At 38.0% G+C, this 26,609-nt stretch overlaps 1 protein-coding gene and 1 pseudogene across 2 annotated transcripts in view; both read left to right on the top strand.

Annotated features, from left to right (window-relative positions):
- LOC137005952 (gastrula zinc finger protein XlCGF57.1-like) overlaps window positions 1–26,609 on the top strand; it is a 779,808-nt gene that overhangs the window by 380,671 nt on the left and 372,528 nt on the right. The window contains exons 1-2 of one of the 2 annotated variants that reach the window (XM_067366485.1): window positions 19,534–19,578; window positions 19,835–19,928. The exons of the other annotated variant lie outside the window; for it this stretch is intronic. Coding sequence (XP_067222586.1) covers window positions 19,835–19,928 — 94 coding nt within the window. The 5' untranslated portion in view covers window positions 19,534–19,578. Of the gene's footprint in view, window positions 1–19,533; window positions 19,579–19,834; window positions 19,929–26,609 lie in introns of those variants that run through there. 2 annotated transcript variants of the gene reach the window in all.
- LOC137014350 (uncharacterized) lies at window positions 536–15,677 on the top strand (annotated as a pseudogene).

Raw genomic sequence — 26,609 nt, 5'->3', positions numbered from 1 at the left:
AAAAGCCTTAAGCCTCGTTTACGCTGCATGCGTGTGTGTGTGTGTGCGGCTGCGACGTGGCTACTGAAGCTGATACACGGCCACTCTGGTCAATGCTCGTGTTTACACCAACCGCACTGCGGTGCGTTTCAGAAGTGTCCCTGCCTATTTTTGACAGACGCCATGTCCAAGATGCGCAGATCAAATACAAAATAAAGTCAAAATAATCACCCTGAGTTAACTGCTGCTCTTATTTCACATCACTAGGAGGCCAGAAACTGAAGACAAGAGATTCGAAGTTAAAAAGCTTGACATTTGTTTGTTCTTGTCATCCATAACTGGACTTTTTTTAGTGTTTTAACTTCGTCTGTAGGCTACAGCAAAATAAAGTATGGCATATCAATAAACACAATCAATTATATAAATATAACCATTTAGCCATTAAAAACACAAAAAAGCCTTAGGGGACACATTAATATTTAAACTGGAGAGAAGCATTTTACATGTGATCAGTGTGGAAAGAGTTTCACACATAAATTGATGCTTTATTTACCACATGAAAATTCTTACTGGAGAGAACCCATACACATGTGATCAGTGTGGAAAGAGTTTCAGATTTATAGGTTACCTTAAGGGCCACAGGAAAATTCACTGTAGTCAGGTCAAGTCACCTTTATTTATATAGCGCTTATTACAATGCAGATTGTGTCAAAGCAGCTTCACATTGATAACTGGTATATAATTTGGCTGCACAGCAGCTCTTAAAGAATAGTGTCAATGCAGGCAGATCAGAAGCACTGTTGAATAAATGTCAAGAATACTGCTGAATATCAAATGTCAAGTCAAATGTCAAGTGTCCCCAACTAAGCAAGCCAAAGGCGACAGCGGCAAGGAACCCAAACTCCAACAGGTGACATCAGGCGGCAAACAAGTGGCAAATAGGTGTTAAATGGAGAAAAAAACCTTGGGAGAAACCAGGCTTAGTCGGGGGGCCAGTTCTCCTCTGGCGAACAGTGCTTTTTTACAATTCAGGTTGCTATGATAAGTCTGATAGTAATCAACAATCAGTATTTATTTCAGTTCCATCAAGTTGAGGATCGTATTCGTCACGCCGGTATGGACGGTTTGTTGAGGAACTGTGGCACTGGCTGTCGTGTTGATGATGTCTTCACAGTGGATGATCTAGTTGACTCGATCTCTGCTGATACAGGGCTGCGTTGTGGTCGTGTCCAGTTGAGGATCGTATTCATCACGCCGGTATGGACGGTTTGTTGAGGAACTGTGGCACTGGCTGTCGTGTTGATGATGTCTTCACAATGGATGATCTAGTTGACTCGATCTCTGCTGATACAGGGCTGCGTTGTGGTCGTGTCCAGTTGAGGATTGCTTTCATCACGCCGGTATGGACGGTTTGTTGAGGAACTGTGGCACTGGCTGTCGTGTTGATGATGTCTTCACAGTGGATGATCTAGTTGACTCGATCTCTGCTGATACTTCAGGGCTGTGTTGTGGTCGTGTCCAGTTGAGGATCGTATTCGTCACGCCGGTATGGACGGTCTGTTGAGGAACTGTGGCACTGGCTGTCGTGTTGATGATGTCTTCACAGTGGATGATCTAGTTGACTCGATCTCTGCTGATACTTCAGGGCTGCGTTGTGGTCGTGTCCAGTTGAGGATCGTATTCATCACGCCGGTATGGACGGTTTGTTGAGGAACTCTGCCACTGGCTGTCGTGTTGATGATGTCTTCACAGTGGATGATCTAGTTGACTCGATCTCTGCTGATACAGGGCTGCGTTGTGGTCGTGTCATGGCACCGGTCCTTGGTCTCAGCTGGATACGTCCCGGATCCAGTTGACTACGGTAAACCTCAGGATAAACAGAGAGACTAATATTAGCATAGATGCCATTCTTCTTCTGATGTAACGAGTACATCTGGTGTTATAGGAAGTGTTCCCGGTTCCGGCTGACCTAAATTATGCAGCCTAATAATCCTTTAACGGATTTGAAAATATAAATATATAATGTGTTATGTGTATGCCAGGTTAAAGAGATGTGTTTTTAGTCTAGATTTAAACTGACAGAGTGTGTCTGCATCCCGAACAATGCTAGGAAGATTGTTCCAGAGTTTAGGTGCCAAACAGGAGAAGGATCTACCGCCTGCAGTTTGATTTTGATATTCTAGGTATTATCAGCTGGCCTGAATTCTGAGATCACAATAAACGTGAAGGACTATAATGTATTAAGAGCTCACTTAGGTACTGGGGGGCTAAACCTTTTAGTGCTTTGTAAGTAATTAACAAGATTTCAAAATTTATACAATGTTTAACAGGAAGCCACTGCAGTGATGACAGAACTGAGCTAATATGGTCATACTTCCTAGTTCTAGTAAGAACTCTAGCTGCTGCATTTTGTACGAGCTGTAGTTTATTTATCAAGCGGGAGGAACAACCACCCAGTAGAGCGTTACAGTAATCTAGCTTTGAGGTCATGAACGTTGACCTCAAGGCTAAAAATGAACTGTTCTGCATTTTTCATTGAGAGCATATGTCGTAGTTTAGATATATTTTTAAGATGGAAGAATGCGGTTTTACAGATGCTAGTAACATGGCCTTCAAATGAAAGATTGGTATCAAAGAGCACACCCAGGTTCCTAGCTGACGACGAAGACTTAACAGAGCAGCCATCAAGTGTTAGACAGTATTCTAGATCAGTGGTTCTCAACTCCAGTCCTCGGGACCCACTGCTCTGCACATTTTGTATGTCTCTCTTATCTGACACACTCAATTCAGTTCATGCAGACTCTCCTAATGAGCTGATGATCTAAATCAGGTGTGTTAAATAAGGGATACATACAAAATGTGCAGAGCAGTGGGTCCCGAGGACTGGAGTTGAGAAACACTGTTCTAGATTATTGCGTGAAGTAGTTTTCGATCCAAAAATTAGAATCTCTGTTTTTTCTGAATTTAGTAGTAGGAAATTAGTGGTCATCCAGTTTTTTATATCAGCTATACATTGTTAATTTTGCGAATTGGTAAGTTTCGTCAGGGTGCAAAGAAATATAGAGCTGAGTATCATCAGCGTAACAGGGAAAACTAACGCTATGCTTCCTAATGATATCTCCCAAGGGCAGCATGTACAGAGTGAAAAGCAGCGGTCCTAGTACTGAGCCTTGAGGTACTCCATATTGAACTTGTGATCGATATGACCTCTCTTCATTTACAACTACAAACTGATAACGGTCAGATAAGTATGATTTGAACCATGCCAATGCAATTCCACTAATGCCAACATAGTTTTCGAGTCTATTTAGAAGAATATTGTGATCGATAGTGTCAAATGCAGCACTAAGATCCAGTAACTTTAATAGAGAGATACAACCACGATCTGATGATAAGAGCAAATCATTAGTAACTCTAATGAGAGCAGTCTCAGTACTATGGTACGGTCTAAATCCTGACTGGAAATCCTCACAGATACTATTTATTTCTAAAAAGGAACATAGTTGTGATGATACTGCCTTTGCAAGTATTTTTGACAGAAAAGTGAGATTTGAGATCAGCCTGTAATTGACTAATTCTCTAGGATCAAGTTGTGTTGTTTTAATAAGAGGTTTAATAATAACCAGCTTAAAAGTTTTTGGTATGTATCCTAGTGATAAAGATGAATTAACAATATTAAGAAGAGGATCTATGACTTCTGGAAGCATCTCTTTCAATAGCTTAGTCGGTGTAGGGTCTAACATACATGTGGATGATTTTGATGATTTAACAAGTTTAGACAATTCTCCCTCTCTTAAAGCAGTAAATTAATTGATTTTTTTCCTCAGGGATAGTACAATGCACTGTCTGACATGATACTGCAGTAGATGGTTGCATGGTTATAATTTTTTATTCAATATTGAGAATTATTGTCTCTATTATTATCAATCTTGCAAGTAAAGAAGTTCATAAAGTCATTACTGCTGTGCTCTTTGTAAACATCAGAAGTTGAAGCTTTATTTCTTGTTAATTTAGCCACTGTATAAAACAAATACCTAGGGTTGTGTTTTTCTTCTAAAAGTTTTGAAAAATAGGCAGATCTAGCAGTTTAAGGCCTTTCTATACTCAATAATTTTCTCTCTCCACGAAATGCGGAATACTTCTAGTTTTGTTTTCTTCCAGCTGCGCTCCATTTTTCTAGCTGCTGTTTTTAGGGCCTGAGTGTGCTCATTGTACCATGGCGTTGGATTAATTTCCCTAATCTTTTTTAAACGCAAAGGAGCAACTGAGTCTAATGTGCTGGAAAAGACAGAGACAATAGTTTTTGTTGCAACATCGAGGTCTTCTAAGCTGTCTAGTATATAAAGGCGATGAAACTGATCAGGAAGATTATTTATAAAGCGATCTTTAGTGGTAGAAGTGATGGTTCTACCATAATTATGGCAGAGAGGCAGTTTAGCCGCTTTGACCAAATGTAGTATACACGAGACTAGATAATGATCTGACATGTCGTCACTCTGCTGCAGAATTTCAACAGCATCAATATCGATTCCATGTGACAATATTAAATCTAAAGTATGATTACGACAATGAGTGGGTCCCGACACATGTTGTCTAACACCAATAGAGTTTAGAATGTCTGTAAATGCCAATCCCAATGAGTCTTTTTTATTATCTACATGGATATTAAAATCACCAACAACAAGGACTTTATCTGCAGCTAGTACTAATTCTGATAGAAAATCAGCAATCTCTTTGATAAAGTCTGTATTGTGCCCTGGTGGCCTGTATACAGTAGCCAGCACAAATGTCAACTTACATAATGTTACGTAAAGCACCATCACTTCGAAGGAATTATATTTGAAAGACTTCTGGCTGATACTGTAAATATTACTATAAATTACAGCAACACCTCCCCCTTTGCCTTTCTGTCGAGGATTGTGTCGATAATCATAACCTTGAGGGCTAGACTCATTTAAAGTAATGTAATCGTCCAGTTTTAGCCAGGTTTCTGTCAAACACAGCACATCTAGATTATTGTCTGTGATAATATTGTTTACAATAAGTGCTTTTGAAGAAAGTGATCTAATATTTAACAATCCAAGCTTTATCATTTGTTTATCATTATTATCTCTATTTTTTATTTGTTGAACATCAATTAAATTTTTACTATTAAATGGGTTTGGAAGTTTTTTGTTTTCATTAATTCGGGGTACAGACACAGTCTCTGTGATAATATCTAGGTGCGAGAGTTTCTATGTGTTGGGAATTATCTGACTTCTGTAACGTGAGGCAGCTAGCAGACGGTCGGTTTAGCCAGTCTGTCTGCTTCCTGTCCTGGGCCCCAGTTTGTCATGTTTCAGCTCTAAGACTATGTGCCATATTACTAGAGAGAAGAGCAGCACCATCCCGGGACGGATGAATACCATCTCTTTTCAACAGGTCAGGTCTGCCCTAAAAGCTTTTCCAATTGTCTATGAAACCTATATTATTCTGCGGACACCACTTAGACAGCCAGCCATTGAGTGATGATAATCTGCTAACTATCTCATCACTCCGACGAACAGGAAGAGGGCCAGAGCAAATTACTTCTCCTGACATTGTATTTGCGAGTTCAAACATCTCTTTATTGTTAATTTTAGTGATCTCCGACTGGCGAAGTTGATCATTTGTGCCGATGTGAATAATAATTTTAGAGTATTTACGACTAGCATTAGCCAGCACTTTTAAATTTGCTTTGATGTCAGGTGCTCTGGCTCCTGGCCAGGGGTGGCGCCAGCCGATTTTGCCGGGGCTTCAGCCCCGAATGTTTCGAGTCAAACCCCGAATGTATACTGACTGTCACTGAGCAAATATGAAACTGGACAATAGCCTTTGTAAACCCCCAAAATCATAAGTTGCTTTATTTCAGTGCGCTTTGGCTTTGCATATACTGCATACAGCCTGTAAAAATAGACCTTAAAAATAATCTAGCCTATAGAATACATTTCTTTGCTGTCAGTGTCACTCACTCAGAGCAGCGGCAGGCCTCGAGACTCTCTTTCGGTCCGGTGGAAGGGTTTTTGTTATATAACAACCGATATGACAACTTAAGCGCATTTATCAGCTATACATTCATTCAGTGTTTCCCATTAATGACCCTCTGCTGCCGCCACCGTTTCATAATGAACTGAAAATTTAAAACATACTACGTTTGCCAACGAGCTAAAATCGAAACTGTGATATGGCTTTGTGCCTTTATAAAACAGCAAAAGACAGTGATTAAGTATATATACAGTCTGTCTGTGCTGCGTGTTTTAAAGAGAAGTGAGCACATTTGCGCACGCGATCAGCTGGTGATCAAAATAAAAGCTCAAGGATTTATCTTTTAAAAATATATGGCCGACACACAACCAAAGAGACGACGTTCTAATGAACACCTGAAAAAGAAAAGGGAAAAGGAGAAGGAACGCAGAAAGTCCCAAATTTACATAGGAAAAGCCTTTGAAACGTGGCAAGAACTCTGGCTGCAGAAGGACTTCCAATCCGACATTCAGGTGGCTCTTTTTTGCTGGACAGGTGAGTTAAACCATTTTTTTTGTTATTCTAAATGGTCGTTCATGTTCGCCTAACCAACACAAGGATATAAACACAAATAAGGATTGTTTTCACCCACTGTTTATGAATTCGTTTATAGCCTATTGACAACTTTGACTAAATTTGTTTATGACGAAGCCGTTTATTATGCTTACTGTGAAACATGAAGCTAACATTATCTTGCTATTATTATTGCATTTCCTTGTGTAGGAGCTTAAGTTATAATCTCAGGTGGTGAAACATTTTATTGTGTGCTTCTGGTAATGGGAGGAGGAGGAGGAGGGAAGGTCTAGCTAGCCTCTGTTTTGTTTGACAACATTTCGAACGTCAACAGGAAGTTACTCCACCCAGGATCACTTAGAGCACCTTTAAGTAGAAAAGGAAATATTTTAGCAGAGACCGTGGCCGACAAACGCAACTCAACAGATACAGGTTAATATTAACCAACTAAAACATGACTGAAGACAGTAGTGACAGAACAATACCCTTACAGTGCTTTAACACTACAATGGCAAAGCTCAGCCCAGAGCTACTGGCATTGAGAGTAGGGTTGGGTGTCAAATCGGTTCCATTTTAGAACTGGTTACAAATGTCCAAGAGCCGGATATTTAATAATCAGTCTTCATAATAAATTTTATTGTAACTTAAATTACTAAAATCTTGTTGACAAATTATCAAAACCTAGGATAGTGGCAAAGTTTAAACATATAAATTAATTAGTATTTGCTGTAAAAGTAATTACACTTTTAATGTCATAAACTGATTCTTCTTGTAAATAGTTTAATATATATTTAATACGCCATTGCGTATATTTGTCTGGTTTTGAGAAAAGTGATACTGCCTAGTACTACACAAATTACACTGATGTGTCTCATGAGAGAAATTTTTCTTCAGGTAATCATCAGTGATGCATTTGTCATTTCACACAGAATTTGAATTTAATTTGTTACATTTTACATTGAATTTGTTAATGTAACAGTACATGCTTAATTATTAATATCTTTGTTCATTATGTTCTTAGGCTGACAGTTCAGAAAAAGATGCTACAAAAGAAGTTGATGTTGGCATTCTCATCATCACTGAGGAAGGCGGGAGCAGCACAGCGTTGCTAGAAAGGGAGATGGTGGATGTTGTGGTGGTTCTGGAGGAGCAGATTGTCAAACGTGACCTAGGAGATGTTGCTTTTGCCTTTGCTACACTCGTGGGTCTTCTTTACTACCTTAACATAGACTATCCCAAGAGGCTGAAGTACACATTCAAGGTGATACAAAAAATGTTCATGGGCATTGGCAGTGGCAATTGTTCTGTGAAAGTTAATGGACTCCGCTACAGTTTGCTTCAAGACAAGTGTAGTGGCAAGTTGTCCTAGTTAATGTCATCAATACAGTTTCAGTTGGTAGCATTGTTTTGTTAGTTACACAAATGTTTACTGTTTGTACACTAATCAGTAGTTGCATCACACCACCATTTTGCATGGTTAAAAAAAAGTTTAACATATTTGTTCTAAAATGCCACTGAGTTAATCTAAGCTACCAAAACTTGTTGCATGTTCAAGTTTTCATATATATATATATATTTTTTTTTAGAAAATTGTTCAACAAAAACATTATGAAATGAAAACTGTTAGGTTTTTTTTTAGATAATTGTTTGACTGACGTTATGAAATGAAAACTTAGTTTTCATACGTTTTTTTTTTTTTAATAATTGTTTGACAAACATACTTTTTATACTTTTTTTTTAGATAATAGTTCCACAGTTAATATGAAATGTCAATGTTTGTTTTTAAAGGTGTTTTTATACTAAACACTAATACTAAATAGCATGCTGTCAATTTTGAAATAAAATACATTGCATGTTCTTAAATGTCCGTTCCATTTTTATGTGGTACAGTAGAAAATAGAAACTTGAGTTGTGTGGGCAAATTACATAGTTTGGCCAGTTGAATGAACTTAACATTACTAGTGAGATTAACTATTCTTGAAAAAGTAACCTGGCTGCCTTAAAAATGTAAGTTAATTCAACAAGACGCTTAGTTTGGGCAATTTGTACTTACAAGTTTATTCAACAAAATGCTTAGTTCAAACAACTCCACGTTTGTTGGTCTCACTAATTTTATGTTGTTTCAACTTGAATTTAGGTTGGCACAACTTTCTCGTCTAGTTAGGCTTACTAAAAACTTGTTGGTTATACAAAATATAAAGTTGATTCAGCATCACCTTTGTTACCCCAACTATTAATTCTAGGTTTAAGGAACTTCAATATATGTGTAAACAACAAATGTTTTTTAGCTTATTGAACACAACATTTTAAGGCAGCCAGGTTACCTATTTTTTAATTTTTTTTTACAGTGTACTTCTAAGGAATCCACAATTTTCCTAATACATTACAAAGTAAAGTATTTTAATAATATATGTCTGATCCTTTTCAAATTGTGGCTGGTCAGACTGGACATGTTTATGCCATCCCACAAGGTGGCCAAAATAGTGGTCCGCTGTTTGTCCGCCTTGATGACCCCATCAACTGTCTTGAAAGTTAGTGTTCTGCATGTGGTGCATAGGATCGCACTCTTATTGGCTCTGCTCTTTCATATGGTGATTGTCTCGGGGCCATTCTGCAAGCAATGAAAAAAAAAAACGTAGTCAAAAAAAAAATTCTTTCTGTGAGTGCATAATTATTAGGCAAGTTGATATTCTGTACGGAAGCCCTAAACGGCCATGGATTACTATTTTTTTTCTATCTTGTTTTCTCGTGATCATGACTTATTTTCTCGTGATCTCGAGATAACAAAAGTTGTTTTCTCGTGATCACGACTTAATTTTCTCGTGATCTCGAGATAACAAAAGTTGTTTTCTCGTGATCACGACTTAATCTCTGCTCTACATTACACAAATGTGCCAACAGGTGGCAGTATATTACCAAATATAACCGGTGATGCGCTGTAAATATCCACTTTACTGTATTAGTTCATATTGGCTCAGATTGTACGAGTTTCGGACAGAGATAGTTTTCCTGATCGCTTTATTTTGTGCAGTATTGTGTGCCTTAAGCGATTAACTCTACTGTTAAATGACTGATTATAATTATTTTGCATTAAAGTGTATCTGTTATCGTTCTGACTAGTTGCATGCCTCACCACAGTTTCACGACCGCAATAGTTCGGTGTGATACTAAACTTATTGTTTATTAAAACTAATTTTGATGTCACTGTATAGTATTCTGTTTGAACTTCATTGTGTATCTTTAAGACGCTATTTTAATCATCGCAGTTTCAGTGTTCGTTTACCTAAATATGTCACAATGTATATTGATAAGAAATGTGATTTATAGCCTATGTCATTTAATTCAGTGATAGTGTGTAACCTATTGTATTTTCTACATTTCTTTGTAGAAAACATACACATAAACACGCTTCTCAAACAGGAAATCTGGAGTATTGCACCCCTTTTTAATGGAAGATAGGAGGAAGACAGTTTAAAGCACATATCGTCACAGCAGCCTATCCTACATGACGAATAAAAATAACATACACATTATGTAATATTACATAATGTGTATGTTATTTTTATTCATCATGTATATATATATGTATTAAATGAGTATGAGTTTAATCTAAAAGGTTTTAGAATTATAGAATAATCTAGCATCTTTCTGAAGGCACTCTGCCTGCACTTGAGATGCTCTGTTGAATATTAGCTATGTTAATTACACAAACAATATGTTAAGCGTACATTTAGTGAACAGTGATTAAATAGCCTATATGTATTTATTTATTGTAAACTTTATTATTAAGTGAAGTAAACATTTAGCTGAAATATCCACAAGATATAAGAGCGCATGATTTATCCGTCGATCAGATGCGCGTCAAAGTTGTGTTCGTTACTATAGCAACAGTAGAATCCGGGTACAGTGTTTCAGAATCAATCATTGTAAAAATAACTTTTAATAAGTCGTGATCACGAGAAAACAACTTTTGTTATCTCGAGATCATGAGAAAAATAAGTCGTGATCACGAGAAAACAACTTTTGTTATCTCGAGATCACGAGAAAATAAGTCGTGATCACGAGAAAACAAGATAGAAAAAAAATTGTAACCCATGGCCGTTTAGGGCTTCCGTAATTCTGATCATATGTTTAATTATTTAATAAATTAATTATTTAATTAATCAACTATTTATTTATTTAATTGTAGTAGTATTTTCATGTAGTTTAATTATAGTTCTCTCTCAGCGTATGCGAGAGAGGGGGAGCACGCGCTCTTGCAGTCATGCCTTTGAGAACGTGCACATGTAAAATCATGACATTTTATGCAACGCATCACTGAAACTATTACAAACTGAAAACCTTCAAACTGAAAAGCTTGTAAAACTACTCAACTTTCTGGCTAGGCTTTTTCAAGCCAACTTAAAGTTTGTCTACGAGCTTTACTCATCTAGTTGTACATTGTACTCTTACATTTTAGCAGTTAAACTATGTGACATTCTTGATTTAAGACCAAAACCCATCATGCCACGCACTTATGAAATGCACTTTCTGAAGATGAAAAGCATGAAATGGTCCAATGTTGTGCATGAAAACAACTAATATTGTGTGAAAACTGAATGTAGATGATCAAATTATCATAAGATTTGTGAGTGATTTAGAGCACAGCAGATCTCGGTCAGATAAAGGCGTATTAATGAAAGTTCCTGCCAAAAAAAATTAATTGTATTAAAAGGGCAGCTATAAAAAAAAGCCAGTGTTGAGCAGAAAACAGGTATTTTCATCTTCAGAAAGATCTTTCTTCCTCTGAACTGTGACTTGCTTAATAATGTGGAACAACCTCTAAGTAGGGTTTCCATAGATCAGGCAAATTATTTTGTCTAAGAATGATAACAATTACCAAAAAAGACATGGATAAATAAACAAACATTTTCTTAGAAAAACTAAAATCTGAATGTTTATTCTACTGAAATCTTACTGATATGACACTTGCATAATAATTTGGAATGTGGTGTATTATTTTCTTATGTCAACAGGCATCTATTGCCAAAGCCTTTTTGCCTGAAATGATTCACAAATATCATATATTGTCTATTTAAGTTTTTTGTGTTTTCCCAAAAACTACAAAATATGACTTATTCCAACAGTTTAATAGGGTGACAATATGGGGTGACAGTAAACCTTAAATGAGTATTTATTTATTTTTTATTTGTCTTTCATATAGCATTACAGTTCATAACATTAAAATGTTCTGTTTTACTTCAGAAATGACTGGCACAATTTACCCCGCACCAGGGGCAAGTTGTGCCACGAGACCACTTTTTTCCCAAAAGCTATATTTATGAAACAATTTATTTCAGATCCAAAGTTATTGTTCTCAGGGATGCACCACATCCTGAAATATATGTACATTCTTAAGTTGAAGGCATTAATGCCATGGCCTCACTTTCCATTTTAGTTTCCTCAGGGATGGAGGCAATTAGGACAGGGGGGGTGTTGGAAGGCCTCTGTCCTAATACCTCATCCATGAGGACAAAGAAGGGCCAAGTTTCTGCAGCGGGTTTCCCAGACACCTCCTCACCTGTCCCAGGACACTTGCAATCCTAAGGCAGTATAAATGAAACCTGTTAACAAAACCACCACAATGATTTTCAACAAAGATGTCTACATTAACTTGCTTACTTTTTTTTTTTTTTTTAGGTTCTCCCATATTTTTTTTGGGCTTGTTGTGGCATAACCTTGCCCAACAGGCCCATTTTCTCCAGAATTGTCCTAAAACAAGAGAAAACAAACAAACAAAAAAATCATATTAAGACAGTGGTGCATTCTTAACATAGCAGGGCATGCATGCAAAATACTGAAGTGCTCAAGTTTGGATAAAACGTGTACAGATATATGTTGCCTGACAGCACTACAGAAACAACAGTGAAAGATACAGGTTGTTGGTGGCCGCTGTGTAGGGTGACGGCTAATTGTTACAATACACAAGAGAGTGTACTGAAAATATTACAGATGGGTATTTGCCTTAACTCCAAGCCACGCTAGCCGAGTTTTTGGCCCCAGTGAACATATGTTCGGCCTCAGCTCGCAGTTTTATCAATTCTGCGGTCTGCTCCTTGCTCCTGTCTTCTCACCTGTGTGCAGTTTATTCTGTGACTGGGTAGGCTGCAAACAATTTTAATTAACGGATTTTTAATTTGCATGATTTTTTATCGCAGGACCAGGTGATTCCGATAACCGCCGAAATCCCTTAACAAAATTAGAATTACAATAATGGAGCCAGAATTGCTCATTTTCATTTTTATTGTTTATACTTTACTAGAGAAGATGGTGGAGACGTTTCATTCATGGCGCTGATGGGTTTTTTATCTCCGGCTTAGACAAGACCAGGTCATTTGAAATGGTTTGCGTTTTTCCATTCCAATGCACTACTTTTACATTGTTTTTCTAAAAGTGAACAGGCGCTAGACCGAAATGTGAAGTACTTCTTTTTTTCCCCTCACAGTGAAGCATCACTATAAAAATGTGGTGTTTCACGATATGCATTATGAAACTACCCAAAAACATATAAAGTAGGCCTACTTTAAATGTAATAATCTTCAACATATTCAGAAAATGCAACACGAATAGTAGTGCAGCAGTAGTATTAATGCAAAACCAGCATATTTAAAAGCCCTGACACGGAGAAATGCATACCTTTACTTTTCATACCTTAAGTATTCAGTATGCAAGATATAACTTTTACTTAACCCTCTGGATTCTGAGGCTGATTTGGGGCCTGGAGAAGTTTTGACATGCCCTGACATTTGTGCTTTTTTCAGTTGTTCATAAACATATTAATGACAAAAGTCTCATTACACTGTATTCAGCACAAACTAGGCTACCATAATATGTGAGGAACATGTATGTACATGTTTGTGTTTTTGAAGGAATAATGTTTATGCGTGGTTATTGAAAAAACAAAAAACTTAAGTCACTGAAATAAGGCCAATAAAAGTATATTAAATCTGTGTTTACAATACTTTAGGGTATTGGAGGTTGTAGAGTAGAGTTTTTGCTTCAAAATTATGTAAAAATTATGCTGACTACTCTTTCAGTTATAACAATATATTGATTTAGTTTTTGTAAGACACTTTTTGCCAAGAAACACAGTATGCGTGGAGGCGTGAATCACCATGAATAATGGGTCATTCTCGCCTGAGAAGACAAAAGAATCGCATAGTAATGACCTGAAATGACTTGCATATTAATGAGGCATTTCAGTCAGGTAGGCTGTGAAAAAAAACTTCTGTGATGTCTCAAGCTCATCATGGTATATGAAACATACAGAAAAATATTATTACAATATAAAATAATGGTTTTATATTATACTTTAAAAAATGTATGCATGTGTTGCCTCTGAATTTGACTCTGAATAGCGCTGGCTCCGTGGGCATGGCCGCATTAGTGGGTAATGAGCTGAATCACGGACTTCTGACATGTGTCTCTTTTCATACAGATTACATAATCACAGAATGTTTGTTTTCGATTTGACTTACACGATTTAAAACCTTTCAACGTTTCTTTAGACATAAGTGTAATTTTTTTGTGATTAGTATTCACTAAGTTACAGTTCATTTTCTGAGAACTATCAGATTGGACTTCCTTCAGAGGGAGACGAGAGATCACGCATCATGTTAGTTTTCTTTATTTTACAAAAAGCACAACATTTTGTTTTTACTCTGAGTGTATACAAATAAAAGGAGATATTCTATAGTTTCAATTGATGTATTACTTATGTCTCTATGAAAAAAATGACAGAGTATTTTAAGTCTGTTTTGCTGCAATGTGAAAAAAAACCTTCAAACCGCGCCGGCGCGTTTTCAGACCTCAGGGAGTTAACCAAGGTTTTAAATGACTAGTAGTTTTCCACAATGTGGTATTAGTAGGTTAGTAGGTATGTCAATATTTCTTCCACCAATGTGCTACTTTGTCCATAGCTCTTCACAATTTCTCTTTTCCTTCTTCAGACCAGACCCCTGTACTGCAGGATGAACCTGAGCGTTCCAGTGCTGGACAGGTTTTTCAGCGAAGATGCTGACACACGGCCTGATTTTCGGCTGAGCAGGGAGGCCCTTGCAGTGCTGCTGGATCTGTTGAATGAACGGCGACACGGATGGGGTGCCACAATTGAGACCCCGGTATTTATTTTCTGGCTGGCGTGTGGTACATCATACAGAGTGGTTTCCAGTGTGTTTGACATGCCTCGCTCCACTGTCCACCGCATTGTCCACCGAGTCGCTGAGGAGGTGGTGGCCATTCGCCACCAAGTCATTTACCTCCCCAACACCCTAGAGGAATTAGAAGCAGTTTGCCGTGGGTTTGCAGGGCTGGCAAGACACCAAGCTTTCTTGAACACTGCAGGAGCAATCGACAGCTGCCATGTCCGCATTAAGCCACCAAGCGGCCCTGATGGTCAGTGCTACAGGAACAGGAAACAGTTCCCGTCCATTATCCTGCAGGCTGTTTGTGACCATCAGGGCCGCTTCATTGACACCTACGTGGGCTGGCCCGGGTCAGTGCATGATGCACAAGTGCTCCGCCACAGCCCACTGTACAGGAGGTCCGTGTACCCTCCTCCAGGGCACTTTATCTTAGCAGACGGAGGGTATCCATGTCTCCGACACCCACTCCCCCTCATCACTCCCTATATGAGGCCAGTGCAAGGTGTGGGAGCCGAACGCTTCTATCATTCGTCATAACGTCTATCATTCCAGGGCATGCTCCATTATCGAGCGTGCTTTTGGAATGATGAAGACCAGGTTCAGGGTCATGTTCCTGCAAGTGCTGGAGGTGCACCACACCTTTGTACCTCATTTAAGTAAATTCCAAAGACATTTTAAAAATACTGCAAAAAGAATATACTAATTTTTAAAAAAATATTCTATATATCTAATTTTTTTCCCCTATTTCAGGTCATAACAGCCTGTGCCATCCTCCAAAACATCTGCCTTGGGGTTGGTGACATTATGGCCCCAGAGGATGAGCATGGAGAGGATGTGGCAGAGGTTGATGGTGGAGGGGAGAGGGGTTTGGAGGCAGTCAGTGGTGCTCTGTGGCGTGACCAGCTGTCTGCAGAGGTGTCTGCCCTGGAGGAGGTACCCACTGACCATGACTATTTGTAACAGCCAAGTAAGACAATTGTAAAGATACAATGGCTAAGAAAAGTTGAATGGACACATACATTTGCATGCATGTTCAAATATTTTATATTTTATAGTTTGAGTTCATTTATTTTATTCTTCACTCTTTCTGAAAATATCTCAGTGACATGGCAGCCGTCGATCGAGTCAGCCCTGCAAACCTGTTGGTAGACTAGCAGTGGACAGTGGAAATATGCACTCAAACACTCTGGAAACCATCCCAGTTGATGTCCCACCAGCAGACAGGCCTTACCAGGGTCTCTATTGTCAAGCCCATCCAGGTCCAGCAGCTCCACCAGGGTCTCTCTGCTCAGCTGAATGAAAGTGTACACAAATGTTTTGTTCTGTTTTATGTACTGTTAATTGAAAATGCTATGATGTTTTTCTAATGTTAAACTAAGTTATGTTGTAAATAGTTGTAAAAGGTACTTTAATATAGCTACAGAACTATGTATTTTAATGTAAAAAAAATAATTTACATGGTGAAAAAAATATTGTATATGTATAATGTTTAATGTAAAATAGGTTACATAAAAGACACCATAAACAGAACAATTGTCTTTTATCTACACATGTGAACATATTGTCTGGCTATCAACAGACCAAGCTCAATTTAAAATTGAACATTGGTCTGGGAGTTTGCTATACTTGAACTACAGCACAAGAGGCGTGATCAGTGAGCAATTGGATAGTCCTTCAACCAATCAGATCAACGATCCAGGTGACGTACTTTGCAGAGCGACGCGAAAACTCCAGACAGGTTTAGTTTGTATTGGTTTGTAGCATTGATCAGCAGTTTGCAGAAGTAGCAATGGCATCGAGCGATTGTTGCAGGTTGTGCTAAAAAGCATGAAAGTGAGTGGTGTTTTAGTTTAGTTTGCTAAACTAAAGAAGTCATTCAGCATCGTCGAGAGGTTAAAAGGAATTGGATTGACGTTGTGCTTGCCGTCGCTTCTCTATCGTCATCGTGTTATACCCGCCAATAGCGAGCAAGGTGGAAAAGCCAGTCTGTGATTGGTTCCCGCAAAAGTATAACAGAAGCAGTAGAAATGAATGTACGCCGGCAGTGAAGCATGTCAAAACCCAATAGAAAGTCATAAAACTTTAAAATTCACACACAAACGTCAACTGTCAGTCACACAGCCGCTAGCCATGTAAAGACGCTCGCCTCATTGTTGCCACATCTGGGATTGGGATACTTTTACACTTGTGCTGTGATTACACTACTTTTTTATTAGATTTAGATTCAGGTAGTCCTGTTCTTCTATTGTTAGATCTCAGTGCTGCTTTCAATACGGTCAATCATGATAAGATTTTTGATTACCATCAGATTTTAAATTACCATCTGTATGCTGATGATTCCCAAATTTACTTCTCTATAAAACATGGGGAGCTATCTATCTTCGAGTTTTTGTTTAATTGTTTGGCTGATGTGAAGTGTTGGTTGGCAAACAACTTTCTCCAACTGAATGAAGAGAAGTCTGTTGTCTGAGGATGTGATATGGATTCTAATAACAACCTGTTATTGCTTCCTGGGGAAAAACTTTCCTTTGTGAAAAATCTTTATTTTTGACTGAGCTTAAATTTGATTATCAAATCTTAGATCTATAGTCTAGTCAAGTCAAGTCACCTTTATTTATATAGCGCTTTTTACAATGCAGATTGTGTCAAAGCAACTTTACATTGATAACTGGTACATAATTTTCGCTGCACAGCAGCTCTTAAAGAATAGTGTCAATGCAGGCAGATCAAAGCACTGTTGAATAAATGTCAAGAATACTGCTGAATATCAAATGTCAAGTCAAATGTCAAGTGTCCCCGACTAAACAAGCCAAGGCAACAGCGGCAAGGAACCCAAACTCCATCAGGTGGCAAACAGGAGGCAAATAGGTGTTAAAATGGAGAAACCTTGGGAGAAACCAGGCTTATTCGGGGGGCCAGTTCTCCTCTGGTGAACAGTGCTTTGTTATGAATCAGGTTGCTATCATAAGTCTGATAGGATCGCAACAATCAAAGTATTTATTTCAGTTCCATCCAGTTGAGGATCGTATTCATCACGCCGGACAAGGCTATAGCCAAGATGATGTCTTTCCTCTCTTTCAATGATTTGGAGAAGGTTGTTCTTGCCTTTGTATCTGGGCATGAGTCAGGCCTCCCTCTCTCGTCTGCAGCTGGTTCAGAACTCTGCTGCTAGGCTTTTAACTGGAACCAAAAAATACCATATTACCCCTGAATTGATTTCATTACATTGATTACCGATTTGATCCAGAATCCAGTATAAAGTAGTGTTGTATGTTTACAAATCTCTCCATGGCTTGGGACCAGAGGATATTTATGATTTAATTAGTTTACATAAACCTTTGATGCTGTTTCACAGGAGATGCACTTCCCACCTCAATATCATGACACAACACAGACGTTCCACTGGGCACGTCTGAAAAAAGTGAGGGAAAAGACTGAATCAAATTACATATATCCTCATACTGTTTCTCAGATAGATGCACAAGATAACGGCGTAAATCGCTCAAAATGCTAGCATTCTTAAGATGAGGGGTAGAAGTTTGAGCAACACCATCTTCTGCAGCACACGAGACAGGAATGGTAACTGCCGAAGGGACCGATGGTATGTCCACAGATGGAACAATTTTCGGCTCCCTCTCCACGTACACCTTAAGCATATTTACATGGCACACTCTAGTTTTGCGTCGACGATCGGGGGCTGAATTACATATTCAGTTTCATTGAGCTTTTGCTCTATGACATATGGCCCTGAATATATGGCCCAGTCTCAGGAGAAATTCTTGATGGTTTGGTCCAATGGTGCTGAAGTTGTAATCAATATCTTTGTTGAATAAAGAAAATGACGATCTCTCTCACCATTACTTTGAGCCAGTTGACGAGGAACTTGCGCATGGATTGAAGGGAATGAGGCCTGGAGCCAGGTGGGAGCAGTCCGTAGCGTCAGTGGGAACAAAGAAGAACCAGAAGAGAGAAGACGATCTGCGTTAAGTTTTTTAAGAAGTCACACCTCTGAGTTTTGGCTTGACCAATGAGAAAAGTGCAATTTTCTGGCAGGAGATTTTCTTTATTTGAAAGCGAGTTCATTTGCATGAGGGGAGTCAACTAGTAAGTTTGTGTCCATTTATGCTCTGATAAATATAACAAATATACAATACATTCTGTGATATTCTGTGAAGTCATTAGGAGTAATTTAATATGAAACACTACCTAGATGGACTATAATATCTAGATGTATCTAGAAATGTCTTTTAGTGTGTAAGTGTGTGTGTGTGTGTGTGTGTGGCAAACGGGGCAGATCTTCAAGAGTCTGCATGCTGTGAAGTTTGACGTTTACAACTGTGTGTTTGATCACTCTAGACATCAGAGAACCAGAAAGTCTCTTTTAAGAGCGTCCACATCACAATTTGATTTGCTAAATAGGCAGCAATTCACACTAATGACCCATGACATTGAAGACTTTACTTATTTTTGATTTAATTACAAATATGTGAAAGATTTTATTTTTAATTTTACTGAGCCTTTGAGCGATATTTTGGTATTTAATAAACTACATTTATACTTGAAATTTTGCTCATTTTACTTGATTACTGATTCTTGAGAGATAAATTGTGTTTCAGTTTGGACGGACAGATGAATGAACTCATACAACCTTTTTAACATGTTTCTTTGTATCTGATTTGTCACAGTTTTTATTTCAATACAAAGATTATCTGGTAGAACAGTTAGATTTCTATACACTTCTGTGATTGTAGACAATGCAGCGTGTGAACAGGACTTTTATTTTGGAGTGACGACATGATGTCATAAGACTGCGCCGCGCTCCCGCATCTGCTGAGATTCTTCTCGATTCTGCTGAAGAAAGGTTTGCTTTAAAAAGTTAAGCTGTTTTAATTGATAGAAACAGTTCAATGATATATAGTTGTTACAGTTTTTTAAAGCGATGTGAAATTAATTTATTTACTATCTAATGTAACATTGTGATGATTTATCATTAATTAAAATACCAAATGTAGATAATAAATGCCTTAATATGAAGTGTTTATTAATTTGCAGCGTTAGTTTTGAGTGTTTTTTTAACAGGTCATTGAAGACCATTAACTGTTATTCTCTTCTTAAAGATGGAGTTCATTAAAGAGGAGACTGAAGATATGAAGATAATTATTAAAGATGAAACTGAAGACATGAAGATTGAAGATATTGAGGAACAAACAGGTTGGTTTTATTCTCATCGTTTTATTGATCCTAAAATGTCCAGCTCTACAGAAATAGAGAATATTTTGTGCAACATTAAACCCAACATCTACTTCTGAATAGAGAACAATGAGAAAAAATCTTTGAGCATCTTAATGCTCAAAAGTGCTTTACTTACATTTTAACAAACCTAAACCTAAACAGCAGTAATTGAACATTAAATCAGGCAAAAAAAATTTTTTTTTTATAAATAACTATTTAATGTGTGTGTGTCATATGGAGAAAAGTCAGCAGGGCAAGTGTGTAAAACATTTTGAACCGAGTGAACTGCTAAATCAATTGGAAATAAATAAGTGCTGGCAGATGAAATGGTGTGAAAACTACATGTTGAGACAAAATGATCATGGTTGTCATTTACATGTTGTTGTTAATGTTCTGTAAAAGTCTGATTCAAACTGAAATAAGTTCAGTTAAACAAACAAATTAAATTAGCAGCACTGGATTTGTGTGAATAAACATTAAAGGGATAGTTGACCCAAAAATGAAAATTCTGCTGTCGTCTCAAACCCGTATGAGTTTCTTACTTCTGCTGAAGATATTTCATTAAATTAAAGAAGATATTTTGAAGAATCTTGACCAAACATTGACTTCCTCAGTAGAAGAAAAGTACTGGAGGTCAATGGGAACCGTCAGCTGTCTCATTGACAGTTAATTAAATTAATTAGTCAATTAACTGACAGTGCCACCTACTGGTCAAACACAAACAGCAATTTAATTGGTTACTTTATTTTAAGATGGCGAAGATACATTGTAATCACTCAAAGAAGATCTGAGTCATTTTAAAGTATTAGTTCACTTCAGAATTAAAATTTCCTGACAATTTTAACTACATATATTTACTATAGAGGTAGGGTTGAGGATGGTTTAATTTCACAATTAAGCATTATTAACTCATTACTATAGTGTGTAATTACATCACTTTAAAATACAGTGTTGCCATTAAATCTTAGAACAATTGTATGCTTTAATGATCTTTCAACCACTCTGCATTGGTAGGCATAAGCCAAAAACAGCTATAACAATAGAGGGGTTTGAAATATAGTTGTGGTCTTATTTACAACATGACATCGTGCAGCCGCCGTTCACTGGACTCCAGCGTCTGGGATGAGCGGCTTTATTCTGCACTGTTATCGGTCTCAAAACATGTCCCCGTTATAGTGTCATGTTCTGCTCGACTGCCACTTTGCAACAACACAACCTTGTTTCTGCAGCGACTCTAAGCTTGTTTCCTACAACAGCGTCTGACGTGTACATTTTACGTGCTGTGAGAGAGTCACATAAACCACACAAGATCTGATCAGTGCGGTCAGACTGAAACAGACTTCCAGAAATGTGATTTGAATATGATTTCAAACCACATATGAATGTAGCTTGAAATGGATTTGTATAAACTGCATTTCACACTTGCTAAATCTGATCGGATTTCAATCAGATTTGGATTGGTGTGAACGTAGCCCAGGACTTTGTTGATGCTAAATTACGAACATATTTTTGATATCTTGATTGCTGTTGCCATGGCACCAGATTTATTTGAAATTTAGATCAGGGGTTTTCAACCTTTGGGGCCCCTAGGGGGCGTGAGCACCCGATTTTACTAGCAGATCATTAGTCATCCACTACAATTTGACTATTCTCCCAACTCATCAATGGCTATGGTTACAGCAGGTTTGGCGCAACTGAATTTGAGCAAAAACATCTAAAAACAAAATGGACTTGTAAAATCAAGAATATCAGAGATGATAAAAACATTGAATTGAATTAGTAATATAGCAATGATGTTTTTTGTTTGCTTTCACTCTGCCATCCCAAAATCTACTGATATAGAAACTGGGGAGTGATCAGATATTAGAATATTATGATATTTAGAGGATCTTGAAGGTTAATTTGAAATTGATTAGAAAATAGTCAGTCCTTGTATATGTAAATTATGAACATTAGTAAAAAAAAGAAATGTTCCTTGTCAGTAGGATGATGGAGTCTCCAAATATCAAGTATATTCAATAACTGAATGAGGTTATTAAGAACAGTAGCTGAGTTAGAAGGTTTGGGAGTGCCTATTCATAAAAGAGTCCAATATACAATAAAAAGTGCCCTCCAACAACAAGATGAGTGGAGTCGATATCAGGAATGATATTAAAACAGATTGGAAAAAATGTGGCTCATCTAAATTAGGAGCATCAAATGTAACATGTTTCTCTAAATAGTGCCCGTCACAATAAGATAACAGCCATTAATACCCGGTTTAGTGGACAAATGTTGAAAAGGAATATTCTTATGTATTAAAAGACACTCCACAGGCTTTTGAAGAGAAGGTAGAGTGGTACATTTAGCCTATCGACTTGCATCTAAGTCTGTGAGCACAGGAATGTTTAATATGAGTCTCTTGTAGAAACAGTATGTCTGCATGCAAAGAATTCAAATGTGCGAAGACAATATTATTTAAACCACACACATTCCTGCTCAGAATATTCAAATGCTTCTTAAAGGTGCCCTAGAACCCTTTTTCACAAGATCTAATATAAGTCTAAGGTGTCCCCTGAATGTGTCTGTGAAGATTCAGCTCAAAATACCCCATAGATTTTTTTTAAATTCAATTTTATAACTGCCTATTTTCGGGCATCATTAAAAATGTGCCGGATCTTTGCATGTCCCCTTTAAATCCTTGCACTCCCCGCCCCGAGCTTGCAACTCTATAATACATTGAATAAACAAAGTTCACACAACTAATATAACCCTCAAAATGGATCTTTACAAAGTGTTCGTCATGCAGCATATCAGATCATGTAAGTTTGATTCTGACATTTGGTTATGAATGAGTTTGATAGTGCTCCGTGGCTAAAGCTAACATTACACACTGTTGGAGAGATTTATAAAGAATGAAGTTGTGTTTATGAATTATACAGACTGCAAGTGTTTAAAAATGAAAATAGCGACAGTCTTGTCTCCGTGAATACAGTAATAAACGATGGTAACTTTAACCACATTTAACAGTACATTAGCAACATGCTAACGAAACATTTAGAAAGACAATTTACAAATATCACTAAAAATATCATGATATCATGGATCATGTCAGTTATTATTGCTCCATCTGCCATTTTTCACTATTGTTCTTGTTTGTTTACCTAGTCTGATGATTCAGCTGTGCACAGATCCAGATGTTAATACTGGCTTGTGTAACGCCTTGAACATGAGCTGGCATATGCAAATATTGGGGCGTACATATTAATGATCCCGACTGTTACGTAACAGTCTGTGTTATGTTGAGATTCGCCTGTTCTTCGGAGGTCTTTTAAACAAATGAGATTTACATAAGAAGGAGGAAACAATGGAGTTTGAGACTCACTGTATGTCATTTCCATGTAATTATTTAACTATGCCAAGACAAATTCAATTTTCAATTATATGGCACCTTTAAGGGAACTCATCAGCATGAAATAATCCATAGGGTAAAATGAGAAATGAATTAGTAGACACATAGGTATTGTTAAATGTGCAAAATAAAAGAAAAAACAAACATTTCTAATACAGAGATGAGCTGTCATAATTCTAACCCAATAAACTCGCTTCAAGAATCCCTGCGAAAGTCAAAACACCCCATTTAAAGTTGTATGCAAAAGTCTATGAACCCCTGACAATTTCCATGATTTTCATTTATAAATATTTGGGTCTTTGGATCAGAAATTTCAGACAGTAATATTTCAGCAGTGAAATGAAGTTTATTGGATTAACAGAAAATATGCAATATGCATAAAAACGAAATTAGACAGGTGCATAAATTTGGGCACCCTTGTCATTTTGTCATTTGAATACCTGTAACTACTTAGCACTGATTAATTGGAACACACAATTGGTTTGGTGATCTCATTAAGCCTTGAACTTCAGGTGCATCCAATCATGAGAAAAGGTATTTAAAGGTCCCGTTCTTCGTGATCCCATGTTTCAAACTTTAATTAGTGTGTAATGCTGTTGTTAGAGTATAAATAAAATCTGTAAAATTTTAAAGCTCAAAGTTCAATGCCAAGCGAGATATTTTATTTAACAGAAGTCGCCTACATCGAACGGCCAGTTTGGACTACATCCCTCTACTTCCTTCTTTAATGACGTCACTAAAACAGTTTTTTGACTAACCTCCGCCCACAGGAATACACAAAAAAAGGGGGCATGGTCTTGTTGCGCTCCCACGGAGAAGAGCAAGAGTTGCGTTTGTAGAGTGTGTTTGTCGCCATGTCGTCGAAACGCTGTTGTTTTCATCCCGCAGTCCAATCACCTTTGTTTGGCCTTCCCAGGGACGCTGTACTTAGAGATCAATGGTTACAATTTATGTTTAACTCGGTTCCCGAAAATTATAATCCACATGTAAAACTAAGCTGCTGTCGAATCACAACACAGGAACCGCTGGCACAATCAGAACTCGTTACGTATTTCTGAAGGAGGGACTTCATAGAACAAGGAAGTTTTTATGACAGTGGAAACAGCGGTATACAGATAAGTAAATTATGTGAAAAATACTGTGTTTTTTTGACATGAACACATGTTATATTGCACACTATAAACACAATCAAAGCTTCAAAAAAACACGAAAAACGGGACCTTTAAGGTGGCCAATTGCAAGTTGTTGTTCTCTTTGACTCTCCTCAGAAGTGTGGCAACATGGGGGCCTTCAAAACAACTCTCAAATGACCTTAAAACAAAGAATGTTCTACATTATGGTTTAGGGGAAGGCTACAAAAAGTTATCGCAGAGATATAAGCTGTCAGTGTCCACTGTGAGGAACATACTGAGGAAAGGAAAGACCACAGGCACAGTTCTTGTTAAGGCCAGAAGTGGCAGGCCACATAAAATATTGGAAAGGCGAAGGATGGTGAGAACGGTCAAAAACAGTCCACAGACCACCTCCAAAGACCTACAACATCACCTTGCTGCAGATGGTGTCACTGTGCGTCGTTCAACAATTCAGCGCACTTTGCACAAGGAGAAGCTGTATGGGAGAGTGATGTGAAAGAAGCCTTTTCTGCACACACGCCAGTCGCATTGAGGTATGCAGACGCACATTTGGACAAGCCAGCTTCATTTTGGAATAAGGTGCTGTGGACTGATGAAACAAAGATTGAGTTATTTGGTCATAACAAGGGGCGTTATGCATGGCGGCAAAAGAACACAGCATTCCAAGAAAAACACTTGCTACCCACAGTAAAATTTGGTGGAGGTTCCATCATGCTGTGGGGCTGTGTGGCCAGTGCTGGTACTGGGAATCTGGTAAAGTTGAGGGTCGCATGGATTCCACTCAATATCAGCAGATTCTTGACAATAATGTTGAGGACTCGGTCACAAAGTTGAAGTTAAGACGGGGCTGGATGTTTCAACAAGACAACGACCCAAAACACTGCTCAAAATGTACTCTGGCCTTTATGCAGAGGAACAACAATGTTCTGCCATCCCAGTCCCCAGACCTGAATATCATTGAACATCTGTGGGGTGATTTGTCCATGCTCGGCAACCATCAAACCTAACTGAACTGGAGATGTTTTGTAAGGAGGAATGGTCCAAAATACATTCATCCAGAATCCAGACACTCATTACAAGCTATAGGAAGCATCTAGAGGCTGTTATTCCTGCTAAAGGACGCTCTACTAAATATTGATGTGATTTTTCTGTTGGGGTGCCCAAATTTATAAAACTACAAGTGGGCTGCCATCCTCTGGGAATGAGGACAGCAGCATGTCCAGTTCCTCTACAAAGGTACTCAGTTGGCCTGGGGGGCGGTAAATTACTACAATATGAATTTTGACAGGAATTGAGATTGTAATTCCATGAAACTCAAATGAATTATTACAAAGAGAGAGGAATGAGCCGAATATTTCCAATTGTGATAAATGAGAAGACCTGTGCCCCCACCCCTCCAGACTGGCGAGGGGTATGAGAGAAAGTGAAGTTGTTAGGGAGAGCAGCAGGGGTTCCTGAGTCCTCTGGATGAATCCAGGTCTCAGTCAGACCCAAGATATTGAGAGAAGAATTAGTAGCAAAGGCTGGAATGACCCACAGAGACAGAGAGAGGAGTATTAGTGTTAGAAGACGAGTAAATAGGGCGCAGGTTAGAAACATTGCGCTGCCTTTTACGAGGGTTAGTGGAGCGTTGCCGTGAGACAGCAGGAATGTGTTGAAAGCACATGCTGAGGATAAGGAAAAGTGTGAAGCAAATTAAGAAACTTTAGTGCCTACCGGTGTCGTTGCTCGGTGGAGTCGCGCAGGAAGAGTCGCAAGTTTGGTGGAGGTTACATCATGCTGTGGGGCTGTGTGGCCAGTGCCGGTACTGGGAATCTGGTTAAAGATGAGGGTCGCATGGATTCCACTCAATATCAACAGATTCTTGAGAATAATGTTGAGGAATCAGTCACAAAGTTGAAGTTAACCCTCTGGAGTCTGAGGCTGATTTGGGGCCTGGAGAAGTTTTGACATGCCCTGACATTTGTGCTTTTTTCAGTTGTTCATAAACATATTAATGACACAAGTGTCATTACACTGTATTCAGCACAAACTAGGCTACCATAATATGTGAGGAACATGTATGTACATGTTTGTGTTTTTGAAGGAATAACATTTATGCGTGGTTATTGAAAAAACAAAAAACTTAAGTCACTG

The sequence above is a fragment of the Chanodichthys erythropterus genome, chromosome 3, assembly GCF_024489055.1.
Source record: "Chanodichthys erythropterus isolate Z2021 chromosome 3, ASM2448905v1, whole genome shotgun sequence".
Classification (NCBI taxonomy): Eukaryota; Metazoa; Chordata; class Actinopteri; order Cypriniformes; family Xenocyprididae; genus Chanodichthys; species Chanodichthys erythropterus.
The sequence above is the reverse complement of the archived record's forward strand: the minus strand, read 5'-3'. Positions and strand labels throughout refer to the sequence as shown.